This window comes from Caretta caretta, chromosome 11 (genome assembly GCF_965140235.1).
Source record: "Caretta caretta isolate rCarCar2 chromosome 11, rCarCar1.hap1, whole genome shotgun sequence".
Lineage (NCBI taxonomy): Eukaryota > Metazoa > Chordata > Testudines > Cheloniidae > Caretta > Caretta caretta.
Window position 1 is genome coordinate 39043278 of NC_134216.1, and position 15384 is coordinate 39058661.

At 37.6% G+C, this 15384-nt stretch overlaps 1 protein-coding gene across 2 annotated transcripts in view; it reads left to right on the top strand.

Annotated features, from left to right (window-relative positions):
* Positions 1-15384, top strand: part of LOC125644979 (uncharacterized) — a 64793-nt gene that overhangs the window by 4564 nt on the left and 44845 nt on the right. For both annotated transcript variants that reach the window (XM_048869851.2, XM_075117933.1), the window contains exons 3-11: positions 404-972; positions 2005-2025; positions 4355-4414; positions 5779-5832; positions 6170-6214; positions 9804-9830; positions 10024-10068; positions 10783-10827; positions 12669-12722. In XM_048869851.2, coding sequence (XP_048725808.2) covers positions 404-972; positions 2005-2025; positions 4355-4414; positions 5779-5832; positions 6170-6214; positions 9804-9830; positions 10024-10068; positions 10783-10827; positions 12669-12722 — 920 coding nt within the window. The remainder of the gene's footprint in view (positions 1-403; positions 973-2004; positions 2026-4354; positions 4415-5778; positions 5833-6169; positions 6215-9803; positions 9831-10023; positions 10069-10782; positions 10828-12668; positions 12723-15384) is intronic.

Below are 15384 nucleotides of genomic sequence, written 5' to 3' on the forward strand. Positions count from 1 at the left end.
CCAAAGTTCTGAGGGGCTGGACCCGGCCCACGGGCTGTAGTTTGCCCACCCTCGATCTTCTGTGTCCCCGCCCTGGTAAGATACCAGGTAGGAGTTCTGAATGAAGGTCTAAATATCTTCAGAACATTCCTCATGCCAGAGGATCGTACCACTTTCAGAAGGTTTCTTCTCCCCCAAGAAGGTCTCCCCCAACTTCAGAAGGTTCCTCATCCCATAGACTCTAAACCTCTCCCAAATTTCAGAAGGTTCCTCATCCTTACGTTTATTATGCAAGTATTCTAAAACTTCCAGAAAATTGGATTTCCACTTTCAAAGCCTATTATGTACATACAAATATATCATTTTATGAGTAACATAGCTTCCTAATGTAATTAAACTCACTTATCTAACAAATTTATTCCAGATGAAGATTGCGTTCTTGAAATAGCTTTTCTACTGGACAGTTCAGAAAGTGCTAAGGACTATAATCACGAACAACAGAAAAAATTTGTATTAGGAACAGTGAACAGTATGAAAGAAGCTCAAGTCAATTCTGGACGTACTCTCAGCTGGAGGATGGCCTTACTTCAGTACAGTAGCACTGTTCTCATAGAGCAAACTTTCCGAGACTGGAAAGGTCCTGAAGCTTTCAAATCCCGCATTGCTCCCATAACCTACATAGGCCATGGTACCTACACAACATATGCTATAACCAATCTCACACAACTGTACATGACTGAAGGGACTCATGGCAGTGTGAAAGCAGCTGTGCTCTTGACAAATGGAGTGGATCATCCAAGAAATCCAGATATTTTTGCAGCTACTGCTGATGCTAAACATCAAGGAATTGTGTTCTTCACAGTAGGAATGACCAGAGTGGCTGAGGAGGTGGCCAATGCTGCCAAGCTTCGACTTCTGGCCAGTGTCCCAGCATCAAGGTTTGTTTTCAACCTCCAAGAGAAAGGAGTTGTGGAGAAAATTGTGAAAGAAATGGTATGTATGGACCAAAGATTTGAAACTATTCTAGCCAAATATTTAAAAAGCTGCTCTCTTCTGAGTGTTTTTAATTTTTGGTGTTCTTTTTAAAAAAATCAGTATTTTATGGGTAGAAGCAACACTCTAAATTTCAATCTAATACAGTTCATTTGCCATTTGTCATCATTCCAAAGCACAAGTTTCTCCCTCACTCTCCTCCATGATGTGGGATATTTTTATTATTTTTTTCCTCAGGAAAGGTATTTTAAAACTTTTTTTAGTTTTCTTTGTTTAAAAAGATAATTAACATTCTAATTCTTTCTTCTGCAACAAGCCAGAGAGTTTATATTGTTTTAGTCACAGAGACCAGATTCACCTCTGGCATAAGCACTCCTCCATAGACTTTAACAGAGGCATGTCCACTTAGCACATATCTGAATTTGACCCTAAATCTCTATAAGTGTCCACTGGAAAACCTACCAGGGAGTCGAGAAGCAAATGTGATTCCAGACCTGAAAGTTTCCTGCTCTTCATCACTGTTTTCTCTTGCTATTACTTACTATATCATTGGAGTCATAGTAGACTTTCTGACAGCATTAGTTTGACTGAAAGGATTAGTGTGTGTATGCTTATGTGTGGGTTAACGTTACAAAATAGGAACTGAAATATAAAATAGATTAGAGAATTTGATGGAAGTCTTTTAATAACTTGAAATTGTGTTAATTAGTTGCTGAACAAGGAATAGATTTCACTCACTGTAATCAAAGATAGAGACAGGTTTCAGAGTAGCAGCCGTGTTAATCTGTATCCGCAAAAAGAACAGGAGTACTTGTGGCACCTTAGCGACTAACATTTATTTGAGCATAAGCTTTTGTAGGCTAAAACCCACTTCATCAGATGAAGTGGGTTTTAGCCCACGAAAGCTTATGCTCAAAGGAAAAAGATAGAGACAACATTCTTGGCTTTCTGGATAGCAACATGCATTTTTTCCTCTATAGGTGGATTATGACCTCTAATTTCTAATTTTGTTTTCAATGTCTGTCTTCACAGAAAGATCTGGCTGAAGAAGGGGTAAGTAATTAACTGGTAAACAAAATATGAGAATTGCTATTTAATCATGCTGTCCTGTAAATAGTATATGTAATGTAATAAATATTCATGTAATAGAAAAATAACTATGAGGGACTAGATAATGAGATACAATTCAATGGGGCTACTCATGTGAGTAAGGTTTCATATGTTAGTCTTTGCAGGATTGGAGCCTTTATTTCTTTCTAAATTTAAATAGTTTACAAGAATTAGAGAAACTACAAATTTCTGTGGCCTGACATACTTTACATTTTCAAAGAGGAACAATATCTCAAATATATAGTGATATCAGATAAAGCCAAAGTAATAAGTTTTAATAAGTTTATATATTCTCTTAGCAATTAGATATAAGTGAAATTATTTCTGATGTATACGTAACAGCAATATATTTATAATTGAATAACACTATCTATATCTATACATAGTTATACCTCTCTATTCCATGCAGAACACACAGCCTTCCATCTTTACTGATCTCCTGCTGCAGTCTAAGCTTCTTCCCATGTCATTTTGATAGCTTTCAATTCTGCCTCTATTGTGCATTTTCATGTTATCCTTGGTGTATCTTGTCATCTTTTCCCCTGGGTGTTCCAATGCCTGTCTTGTTACATTGTTTGTATATTTCTTCCGTGTATTTCACGGCCATCTCAATCCTTCATTCTGTAATCTCCTGTCCTGTCGGCTTCTGTTTCATCCTCCTCCAGTGTTCTTCATTTGTGATTTTTTTTCTGGAGATCTAATAGAAGTTTTGTCTAAGGCAGCTGTTTATGAAAAATTGGAGTTTAGATAGTAGCATCTTAATAAGTCTTCAAGTTTCAGAACCATATACTAAGACCAACTTTACAATTGCGTTAGATATTCTAAGTTTACTTTGGAGGGCAAGATTTCTATTTCTCCAGATCAGACTTAAGGTTACAGAGGCATGTCTGGCTTTTGATTTTCTGGCTGTAATGTATTCATCTGTTCCACCTGGTGTATTTACAATTCAACATACGTGAAACACTGGAACTGTTCTATGTCTGTCCTGAAAAGTATGATTGGCGTTTCTTGTTCAATGTTACTACAGGCGTCATACAAGAATGTCTTATGTCACCCACAATCTTTTTACAGCAGTAGATTGGGTAATAAGAAAGACCATGAAAGAGCCAAGTGACATAAAATGGATTTTCAAACAGAAGTTAAAGGACATTGGATTTGCAGATGACATTAACATGCTATTCCATATCAATAGAGATGTGCAAGGCAAAACAAATGATCTCCAGGCCTATGCACAATTAGTAGGGTTGAAAATAAACACAGAGAAAACAAAAGGAATGAGAACCAACGCACAACAAGAAACACCATAAAAAGAATGACATTGACAATAACTTCTCCTCTCCTGCCCTCTCCAGAAAAATCCTGCTCTAAGCAAAGCTTCCTATAACCTGAGAGGGAAGACAAGCCAAATGATTCCATGAAGTCCTCTAGGGATCTTGCTATGCTAATCAAACTTCCCTGTAGGCATTCAGATATGATGGTGATGTGTGACAGTACAAAACCCTAAAATGGATTACATGCTGTTGTCCTTGGGAGGCACATTATCTGGGATATTCGGATAACAATGATGCTTGGGGTGCCCACTTGTCTAAGTCTTAAAGTTGAATAGAGATTTAATAAATAATTTTTAAAAACTTTTTCCATATGTATTGAGTCTTCATATTTTATGGTTTGGAAGCATAAAAAAAGTAACTACATATAATCACTGTGGATCAGTGATCCACTGACACAATATAAATGCAAAGTAAAGAGAAAAAATGCAGGACATTTATTAAAATTAATTTTATTAATTAGATTATCTTAATTTGCATATAAGCATTTTGTTTATGCATTTCTATAAGGTCAGATTATGACCCATCCTGCATGCCTGTGCAATGGAATAAGGGGGTGTAAGGATGTATGGTGCCCCCTTATTCCCCTGTACCAGCTACCCCTACAACAGGTAGTTGTGTAAGGTGGGTTGAGCAGCACAGAGTTATTACATTCCCCACCACCACCATGCTGCACAACAACATGCTACCCCTTACAAGGGGGTTGTGGCAAAGTCATGATTATGTGATGTGATATAAAGGATTTCTTGGCTTGGGTGTGGGACGACCACATTACTTATGAGCGGTAAAGTAACTGAATGCAATTAAAAGATACAAAGTTGTTTATTCTACAGAAGTAATTCATTGGTGCTTGTAGATTAGCTATATGGAAACTGAAATGTTGCAATGTTTTCTGGCTTACCCATTAAAGTGCACTGATTTGCTGTGAACATTTTCATTCAAAGTGTCCCCAAGCTCCCACATGTAACTGTGAGAAAGGGGAAAGAGGCCTTCCTGGCCCTGCCGTAAGTAGCTGTCATTTCTCATTTTCCTTCTGTCTTAGTGAATAATGCATAATGTAATTTGCTATTAAGTTTGTTCTAGGCATTTTGATTAATCCTCTGAATCTGATCCATGAGACAAAGTTAGAGCTATAAGTAGTATTTCTTTGTACTTACACCGTGTGGAAGTGTCAGATCAATGAGAAATGTGCGGAAAGTTTGCCTGCTATTCATGAGATCCTCCTTTCTAAAAGGGAACAGCTATGTGATTTATGATCTGCCAGAGATCTGCTTTGGTCATAGCAGATGTACAAAAAAAAACAACCCCATGGTTAAAGGGCAAAAAGAAGGCTTCATCTCTGTGGAAGTGCAGAGTTATTCTACTGATTCAGTCTGACAGCCAGACCAGATGACTCATTAGCTCCAAATCAGGAGTATAAAAAAACTGAGTTGCTTTGAGGCAAGGAGGTAAGGAGAAAAAAAAGAGAGAAAGGAAATCCTGGAGGGTGAAACATTAGGAATTTCCAACTCAAGAGGGAACTGGCTTGAGGTACATATAGAGAAGAGGGGGCTTCCTTTGGAGAGTACATCGAACTAGACCCTCCAAGCAAAGATGCAGGATTGTTTCATTGTCAGTCCCAATGAACTAAACTGCAGGGTTTAGCTGTCAAACTGAATCCTGAAGCCTTTGAACAGCCCACTATTATACTCATTAAAATCGAACTGAAGTATAAAAGGATTATATATTCCTTGCCCAAGGTCACAGAGTCTGAGGCAGAGTTAGGAATAGAACCCAGCAGTCTTGACTACTTTTTTTCATTGGACCCGTTACAAACACTAAACTTTACTGCCTCTTCCTTCTATAGACTAGCACTTTTAGTTTAAACTAATATATATTATACAGTTTTTGTTTAAGTTACAATAAGATATCACTACTTGAAGAACACAGGTATCTTTTATATGAAATCATACATTTCAAAAAGTTCAATACAAACATGCATCATTTAAACAGTGCTAAAATGAACAACTGTGACCTCTACAAAAACATCTGCATCTGTTTTCAGATGAAATCAGTCCTAGGTGCTTTACAGCAATGTTAAGAAGAAAACAGGTTTTCTGTGCAGGTGAGCATGTCCCTCCCAGACATGCTGTTTGACATCTGTGATAACTACACTGGTTTGTTTAAGGTTCAGGAAACAAATGACCAAAATATAATTCCTAAAGTACTACATACATTGCCAAAAAATCATTTTATTTAATAACTCCTTTTGTGGTGAAGTTACTTGAACCTGTCTAAAAGTACTGAATGATTTATACAGAATTTGGGATGTGGGGCATATGATATGTGACTGTTTTATTACATAACTTTTTTATTTGGCTGTTTTTAGGGTAAAAAGGGTCGTCCAGGTGATGATGGGGCTCCTGGCCAGAAAGGAGTAAAGGTGGCATGTCTTTTTAAAGATTTAGTAAAAGCATCCAATATTTTCATTTGAACTGAAAGAATAGTAATGTATGTACTTAGCATTTATGAACTGGAATAGTTCATCTAAGTTATTTAGTCCTCCTTTTCTCTTGAAGTAAAAAAATACACATTAATGTAATTTGCAAACAGAACTTCTATGTTAGTATTTTGCATATAAGATAATTAAAACTTTAGAAGAGGGAGCTGGTATGCATCCTTTACTATGTACTAAATTATACTAAAGAGAACAATGTAAGTACAGTTCAAAACATTACATTTTCCTTGTTTGACTGATCTTGATGTTGGATTCTTCATAGGGGGATGCAGGTCTCAATGGAATTCCAGGAAAAGATGGAACAGAGGTAAAAAGGAAATCAGTATTTTCTCTAGTCATTACATTGTTCATTTACTTCAAGGATGTGATCCCATGTTTGCAATAAACATTATAATAGCCAAGCAGAGTTTTCAGTTCCAGTTTAGCATCCAGTGATTCGTTAACACAAGAAATAAAAAAGAGTTAGAAAAACTGAAAAGGAGTATTGTTGTTTAAAGAATGTGTTTAACTCTTATTTAATAGTAATGGGAGTTACAATTACACACTTCCATTGGGGTTATATACTCCCTTCAAATGATTTAATCTTCTATATTTGATATATTCAGTTTACAATCTTCCTTGTTAGGAATTGAAGAAAATTGATTAGGGAAGCAAAGGGACAGATGGAGAAGAGTATGGCCAGCAGAGTTAAGAACAATAAGAATTAGGATTTTTTAACTATATTAGGAACAAAAAGAATCCTAACTGTGGTATTGGTCCACTACTAAATGGAAACAGTAGAATTATCAATAATAATCCAGAAAAGAAAGAAGTATTCAATACCTATTTCAGTTCTATATTTGGGGAAAAACAGAAGATATCATCATCATAGGATATGGCTAACGCTTTTTCCATTCTACTAGTATCTCAGGAGGATGTTAAACAGGAGCGATTAAGTTAGACATTTTAAATCACCAAGTCCAGATAACTTGCATCCAAGAATTTGTAAAGGGCTCACTGAGGAGCTTGTTGGACCATTAATGGTGATTTTCAATAAGTCTTGGAACACTAGGAAAATTCCAGAGGACTGGAAGAAAGATAATATTGTGCAATATTTTAAAAGGATAACGGGGATGATCCAGAACTTTTAGGCCTGTCAGTCTGTCATCGATCCTAGGCAAGATAATGGAGCAGCTAATACTGGACTCAAGTAATAAAGTATTAAAGGAAGGTAATGTAATTAATACAAATCAACTTGAGTTTATGGAAAATAGATCCTGTCAAATTAACTTGATATCTTTTTTTGATGAAATTACACGTTTGGTAGATAAAGGTAATAGTGTTGATTTAATAGACTTCTGTTACGTGCTTCACTTGGTACTGCATGACATTTTGATTAAAAAACTAGAACAATACAAAATTAATAGGGCACATATTAAGTGAATTAGTGGCCTGCTAACTAACAGAGGCTCTGAAGCACAATGGATAGTGCATTGGCTTTCTAGATCTGAGAGGGTATTCAAAGGATGTGGATTTGAATCCCGCCAGAGTTCAGCTTCTTTTTGGACAAAGTCACCAGCCTGGCCTGGATGGGGAGCAACTGTCAACATGAAATATATTGATTTTTGGGATAGTCCCACATGTCATTCTATAAGCAAACTAAAGAAATGTAGTCAAGAATAAATTAGTATCAGGTGTGTGAAAATGTGTTGAAAGACCATACTCAAAAAGTAGCCATCATTGGTTCACTGACAAACTGGGGAGAGGTATTTTGTCGGATACCGCAGGGGTCAGTCCTGGGTCCAGTACTATTCAATATTTCCATTAATGACTTGAATAATGGAGTTGAGAGTATGCTTATAAAATCTGTGGATGACACCAAACTGGGAGGGTTTGCAAACACTTTGGAGGACAGCATAAGAATTCAAAATGATCTTGATAAATTGCAGAATTGGTCTAAAATCAACAAGATAAAATTCAATAAAGATAAGTGCAGAGTTCTTAGGAAGGAAAAATCAAATGCACAACTACAAAATGGGGCCTTACTGGCTAGGTGGTAGTACTGAAAAGGATCTGAGGACTATAGTGGATCATATTTTGAATGAGAGAGTCAACTGTAGTTATTACTATTCTGAGATGTATTCACAGGAGTGTTGTATATAACTGTCCCACTCTACTCAGTTTTGGTGAGGCCTCAGCTGGAATATTGTGTCCAGTTTTGGGCAACAGACTAAGAAAGATATGGACAAATTGGAGAGAACAGAGGAGAGCACCAAAAATGATAAAAGGTTTAGAAAACCTGATCTATGAAGAAAGGTTAAAGAAAATGGACATGTTTAGACTTGAGAAGAGAATACTGAGGAAGGACCTGACAGTCTTCAGATATTTTAAGGGCTGTTATAAAGAGGATGATGACCAATTGTTCTACGTGTCCATGAATGTAGTAGAAATAGTAATAGGCTTAATCTGAAGCAAGGAAGATTTAGGTTAGATATTAGGAAAAGCTTTCTAACAATAAGGATAGTTAAGCTCTGAATAGACTTTCAAGAGAGGTTGTGGAATCCCCATTACTGGAAGTTTTTAAGAACTTGTTCAACAAATACCTGTCAGGGATGGTCTAGGTATACGTTGTCCTGCATCAGCACAGGGAGCTGGATTAGATGACCTCTTGAGGTCTCTTCCTGCCCTATATGTCTATGATAGATCTCAAAATGTAATTGTACATGGGGAATCATCAATGAGCAGGGTCATTTCTAGTGGGGTCCTGCAGGGATCAGTTCATGGCCCTATTCTAGTTAACGTTTTTATCAATAACCTTGAAGAAAACATAAAATCATCACTGATAAAGTTTGTAGAGGACACAAAAACTGGGGGGAGTGATACATTTCCTGCTGTTAGAATAATAAATTTTTGAGGCCATAAGGAACCATTTTGACCATCTACTCTGACTTCCTGTGTAACACAGGCCCAATTGCTTTAAAAGACAACCTAATATATTAAATAGGAGGAAAGTATTACTTTTCCATTTAAAAATGGCTGTAGCTGGCATAGGGGAAGTATGCGATCATAAATGGCAGTGGAGGTAGTGTTTGTGATTGTGAATGTGAGGGAAGGTGGTCTGCAAAACACTCTGACATGTGGTCCAGTCTATGAAAAAGTTTGAGAATTCCTGTTATAATGAGTTATCAACATTTACCAGTAAAGTAGTTCTCACTATGTCCCTGATCCAGCTGCATGACCAACATGCTTTCATTGACTCAGTGAGATTCCACACAGGCATTGGGGTCTGCACAGACAAATATTCTTGCAGGACCGGAAACCTGATTTACAATGGAAAGAAGAATATCAGCATTATTTCATTTTGCCACCTGTAGTTATTAACACTGGGTTCAGCTTTGTAGCCTTTCCACTCACATAATAGTCATACAAGGATTGGAAAAACACAAATACAGCAGTTCTTTCAGAGTTGCACTGTTATGTGCAGGGCACTGAACATTTCCCCCCGTGCTGAGTTTCCTCCAGTTTTTTAAAAAGTTTTGCAACAAGTCTGAAACTTTGATGTCCTCACCACGCCCACACCACCTCTACCTTTCCAGAAATACAATGCTTACACTTACAGGAGTGTCAGCCTTAACTCTAGAGCTCAAGCCTTTGTATAATTAAAATCTCAGTTTAAAATTCAATTGACATAGGGTATTTTGTACATATAATAATATATATTATTGTAGACAGCTGTCATATACACAGCCATATTGCCACCTCAGAGATCCAGTGTTGTAGCTGAATTTTTATTGGAGCCTGAAATTTTATGTTTTTTCTGTAAAGACTATGGAGTTGCAGCTTGTGTAATAGTGTCACAATTAATTTATTTAAATCAGGTTAAAATATCTTCCAATCTTTTTTGTTTCTTTTCCCAGGGAAAATCTGGCTACAAAGGAGAAAAGGTATGATTTTCAGTAGGACCATTTATTGACATGTTTGTATGGTCTTGTAGATATACACATCAACATATTTGGTTGGCTGTTCATGAAAAATTGTAGCATTTGGGATGTGTGTTCTGGCAGGAAGATGTAATGAATAAAAATATCCTTGTAATGCTCAGTAAACTTTTTGAATGTTCATGGTTTATTTCCTTAGGGGGAAAGAGGTGACTGTGGCACTCCAGGGATAAAAGGTGACAGAGTAAGTATCTATCTGCTTATTATACTTTCGGGAAAACATTGTTATAGAACACTATTTCTCCTAATGTACAGTGAAATGGAGTATGGAGAAGTTATAGGACACAATTACCTGAGATTTAAAATTTGCTATCCCTGATAATAGACATTGTGGTAGATTTAGTGTAAATGTTATTTATAAAGCAGAGGGAGAATACAGTTGACAAATTTTAAGGTCAATCAAATAAAGATAAACTGAAAAAGGTCATTTTTCAATAATTATCCCAGCTGCTCTTATACTTTAGTGCTGTTGCATTTAGGATGCAAGCCTACTTCCACTTCAGACACTGGCAAGACTCTCATTGACTTTGGCAGGAACAGAATCAGGCCCACTTTTAAAGGGGGAAGATGGACTGAGGGGCGTATGACTATGAAAATGAAAATCAAGATTTTAACTCCAGCAATGGGCTTGAAGGTTCAGTGTATGGTAGCTGTAAACATGTTTAATGAAATAGATGTAAAACTTGACCATGCAGGATCTTGGTATCGGACTTCAAATTCATTCTCATACTGTAATTTAACTACTGTATCCCAGTTTCATATTTATGCAGTACTTTCTTGCAAGTTATTGACTTCTTGATTTCTTTTCTTGATGTTCTTTGTACTATATTTTAATGTATCCAAATATATTTTAGAAGTTTTAGATTTTTGTAGGCACTTTTGTCTTCTTGCTTTTCAGGGTCCAGAAGGTCCAGTTGGTCACACAGGACTGAGAGGTCTACAGGTAACAAACAGCACAGACATACTTTGCTTTCTTGGTGCTTTGCAAAGCTGTGAAATCACTTTAGTTCACAACATGGCTCAGCTGCCTAGACTTCTAGAGCCAGTCTCATTCAAAATATTCCATGCCTAACACATGTATCCTCTTTCATTGTAACATTGACAGGGATTTTTGGAGTTCAGTGTAGACAACTGAATATTTTTGTTCTCCGATTATTGACTGGCAGAAATAGTAGAGTGTGCAGGAGAAGAGACCCCCACAGCAATGGAAAGACCATGCTGTTATGTCTAATGCTGTAGACAATACTTAGCATATATTTATTCCTGAATTGGGGCCTCAGGTAGTTTGGCCTAATTAGAGTATAGATCCCTGCTGAGCATCGGAGACTTTGTTCCCCCCAAAAATGTGTTTATTTTAAGGATTGATTTCACACATTTGTATCTTTTATCTAATTCAGAGTGTCATATTCTGCATCTTTAGGATGGCAGAATAATTTGACCTTGTCACCTTGTACGTCCTTAAGGAAAAATCTCTAAGACACTTCTAGGGCCCCATTCTGTTCTCCCTACTTGGGCAAAATGCCTGGGGTGTAATCCTGGCCCCATGGGAGCAAAACTCCCATTGGTTGCAACAGGGCCAGGATTTCATCCTTGTTGTCTTCATTGGTCTGAATAAGGAGCAGGTGACTAAACTCTTGATTAGGCAGAAGATGAAAATATGCAACAAGTTTTAGGAAACAGAAAGCGTATAAAATGTCAGGCCTACCAACCACTGTCCCTTTATAATGGAGTAGTTGATTTAAGAAGTAATGTAGGAAAAGAAATAACACTGATAACTTAACAACATATCCTTTAGGAGCAGTGGGCAGCAGACTGTTGAAATAAATGAGCGCACTAGTGAGATGTGACCCATATAAATCAAAGTAATTGGCTCGGCCATCCTCATCTAATGGAAACTGGCATAGGTCCATTGAAGTCAATAGAGCTACCAAAGTCAGTGAAGCTATGCCCATTTATACCTGCTGAAGATCTAGCCCATTTTATTGTTTTCTAAAAGGGGTTGAAAGTCATGTACATTGATAAATTATACTCTCATATTATGAGGGAATTAGAACAGTCCAGAATATTGCCAGTTTGCACGTTTTGGATCAGTTCTGTTCCCACTCGATGCAATGAGGTTTTGTGACTTAAAATGGCTTGTTTTTGTACCTATTGTTTTAGGAGAATCTGTCATATAAGCAAACTTGTTATAGTGCATCATAAAAATCAATAACAAAAATCAGAAAATCTTTATGAAAAATATGCAACCCAAGAAAGTTAAAGTTACACATTTTAAATAGATCAGATTTGCCATAACAACCTTTTAGTGGGAGCAGTGTTTTGTAAAAGAGCCCCCAAACCATAGGTGCTGAAACTAGAGATGCGGGGGGCACTGATGCACCCCCTGTCTTGAAGGAGTTTCCATTATATACAGGGTTTACAATTTGGTTCTATGGCTCTCCGTATCCCTGCTATAAAAATAGTTCCAGCACCCCTGCCCCAAACCCTACATTACTAATACCTAGAGGAGCTTGTAGTATTGTCATTGTTGCAGTGATGCTGTAAATAAATTTTGATGACTGTTTACTTTTATTCTACCTAAGAAAGAGCCAAGTGCTGTCCTCAGATGCTTACACACCACTAGCTGCATTCTTGCATACAAGGGCAGAATTTAAATTGTGTTTAGTTTTGAAATGTTTGTGACAAAGGTTTTCATGTGGATTGCAGTAAATTATTGCTTGTTTCTCAAAAACCCCTTGCTCTGAAAGCCTGGAATATTCTGAAAAAACATTTGTGTTTTAACAGGGTTCCCAAGGGTTACCCGGAGACCAAGGGCCTGAAGGTGTGCAAGGATCAAAGGCAAGAATAAAAGATCTCCTCTTTTTTTTTTTTAACATTAAAAGATATATACAGTTATCCATACCGCAATAATGCTCTTCCCCACATTCACTTTTCCCTTCTGTTCAAGGGGTTTCGCTAAATGGGGACTGCAAGTAATTCATCTATCTAATATCCCTGCAAGTTACCTAGCAAAAACTGCTCGTCTACTCCTGATGTTTACTACAGTAGATTCAGCTGGACATTGTCTTTTCAGTATAGTGACTTATACCCCATTCTTCTAGTACTTGAACATTTAAAGTGCAGTATTACTCCAAAAATTTGTTGTCTCTTACCACTTGAGGTATCAGATGTGTTCAATTTAGAAAACAACAACATGTTTTACTTGTAAGTGCCAACCATGGAAATTCAGCCTGGGATCTGAAAGCTGAACAGTGTTTCTTTTGGATTGTGCATTCTTATTAGTAATATGAATTCTGCAACTGGATCTCATTGAATAGTCTTGTTGATTATGCATGAAAAGGGATCAAAGCCATTTTGTTCTCCCATAGCATTGCGGAGCCAATTCAGCTAACAAGAAGTAAAAATCAAAATCAGAACTTACATGTGTCAGTAAGGTAAACAAATCAGACTTTGAATCTGCACCGTGAACAAATACATTGAATAAGAAGGTGCTATTTTTACATTATCAGCCTTTTGACCTTTCACAGGAACTCTTTTAGGGTAATATCACAAATTCCCTTCTCTTCCCATTGGACCACCACAAACAGGATGGATGCTTTTAAATTTCTGATACTAGTGTGTTATTTATTGGGTCCTCGCCACCAGTTTACCAGTACGACTCTATGCTACAACATACAACTGGAAATAAACTTTCCCTTTAGTGTACTCTCCAGGGGTGTAAAAGGCAAGATCTCACCATCCTGAGATTTTGTGTCCCCTGGCCCCTGCCAGCCTCCTCCCTTGCACTTCCTTCTGTCCTTTATCTGTTGGTGGGTTGATTGTTCTCATTAGCTCATCAGCCTCCTGACTAATTAAGCCATTGAACATCCCATTCCCCCCACCCCCGTTAAATCCACTCCAAGGGGGAAATAGCGAGTACCTTAGTACTGAGAGCGCTGGGTCAGCTCTAGATTCCTAGCACTGTGTCACAGGCAGAAACTAAGCAGGATTCAAAAAGATTTCAGACATTTATATGGATAAGGATATCCAGAGCTGTTTATAATTAATTATGATAACATTGGAGGGAATATTGAACTTCATGCTTCAGGGTGTAAACCCATCCCTATCAGTCACAGATCAGGATGAGAACTAATGACAGTGGCAAATTATCCCACATCTATCTCCTGTGGGATTCTCACACCTTCTTCTGAAGCATCTGGTACTGGCCATTCTCAGAGAAAATATAATGGACTAGATGGACCACAGGTCTAATCCAGTGTGACAATTCCTATGTTCCTAGGACTCCAGCCTTCTGCAGAACTACCAATCCTGCAGTTAGGGGTTAAACTGTCACCATTTAAGTCAATGGGAGTTTTTGCCATTGACAGTGACAGGAGCAAGATCAAGCCCTTAAACGAAGTCTTGAAGACAAGTATAAATATAGGCAGATTATCAGTGGGTGTTAAGCACCTAAATACTTTTTAAAAATCTGGTCCTTGAGTGTTAAGTACTATGGGCCTGATCCAAAGTCGACTGAAGTCAGTAAGTGCCTTTCCATATACCTCAATAGGCTTTGGATCAGATCTCTAAATTCCAAGATTCAATCATTTAATTAACTAACTTTTAAGTTAGAAATTTGTGGGTATGCAGGGTTTCTGAGTATAATCCATAAACAATACTGGGAAAGTGCCCTCTTTCTCCTAGTGCTTCATCCCTTTTCTAATGCTAATATTTTGTGGACCAAGTTTTCCTTTTCACTATATAAATCCAAAATGCTAAATCCTGGCTTTTATTACCAGAAGCACTCAGCACACTTTAAAATAAGAAGACTGAAGCACAGAGGTAATATAAACAAGAAGATTCAGAATTAAAGCTTACCACAGTGTTACTGAATCATAAACATTAGAAATAAGAAAGAGCTCTTAGTGCTAAACCTGCATACCCTTACCTACATGAGTAAGCCTGAATCATGTAAAATCCCCTTGACTTCAGTGGATCGACTCCTGTGAGAAAGAATGACCAGCTCAAGACCCAGGTAATCTAATCTATTTCACTACCATTTTGTTTTTTTCTAATGCCTTTTGCAATCCCATTTTGACCCACGAGCCTGAATCTAGCTGACAGGGCTTGCATTTTTACACAGAATGACTTAAAAGGGTCTAGGGAGAAGGCAGTGGATTCAGTCACCAACAATGTAATACCAGTGGGTTTGAAATATTCAATTCCTAACAGGAGAAACAAAAAAACATTGTGATTCATATTCAAAATTTGTTCTTTTTAGACAAATTGCATAAGTCTGGTGTGACGGGTTGGATCACAGAAACCCCCTGGGAGCTGCCACCTGATGTGCCAAGACTACTTCTGCCCCCGCTTTCCCTGCCAGCTTAGGACTCCAGCACCCTGTCTTGCTGAGCCAACACAGACCCAGGGTCTGAAACATGTGTCCCAAAGCCGCAGGCTTAACTGAAAGCCAGTTAAGAAGCGTTCCTGCCTCTGACACTCAGATGCCCAACTCCCAGTG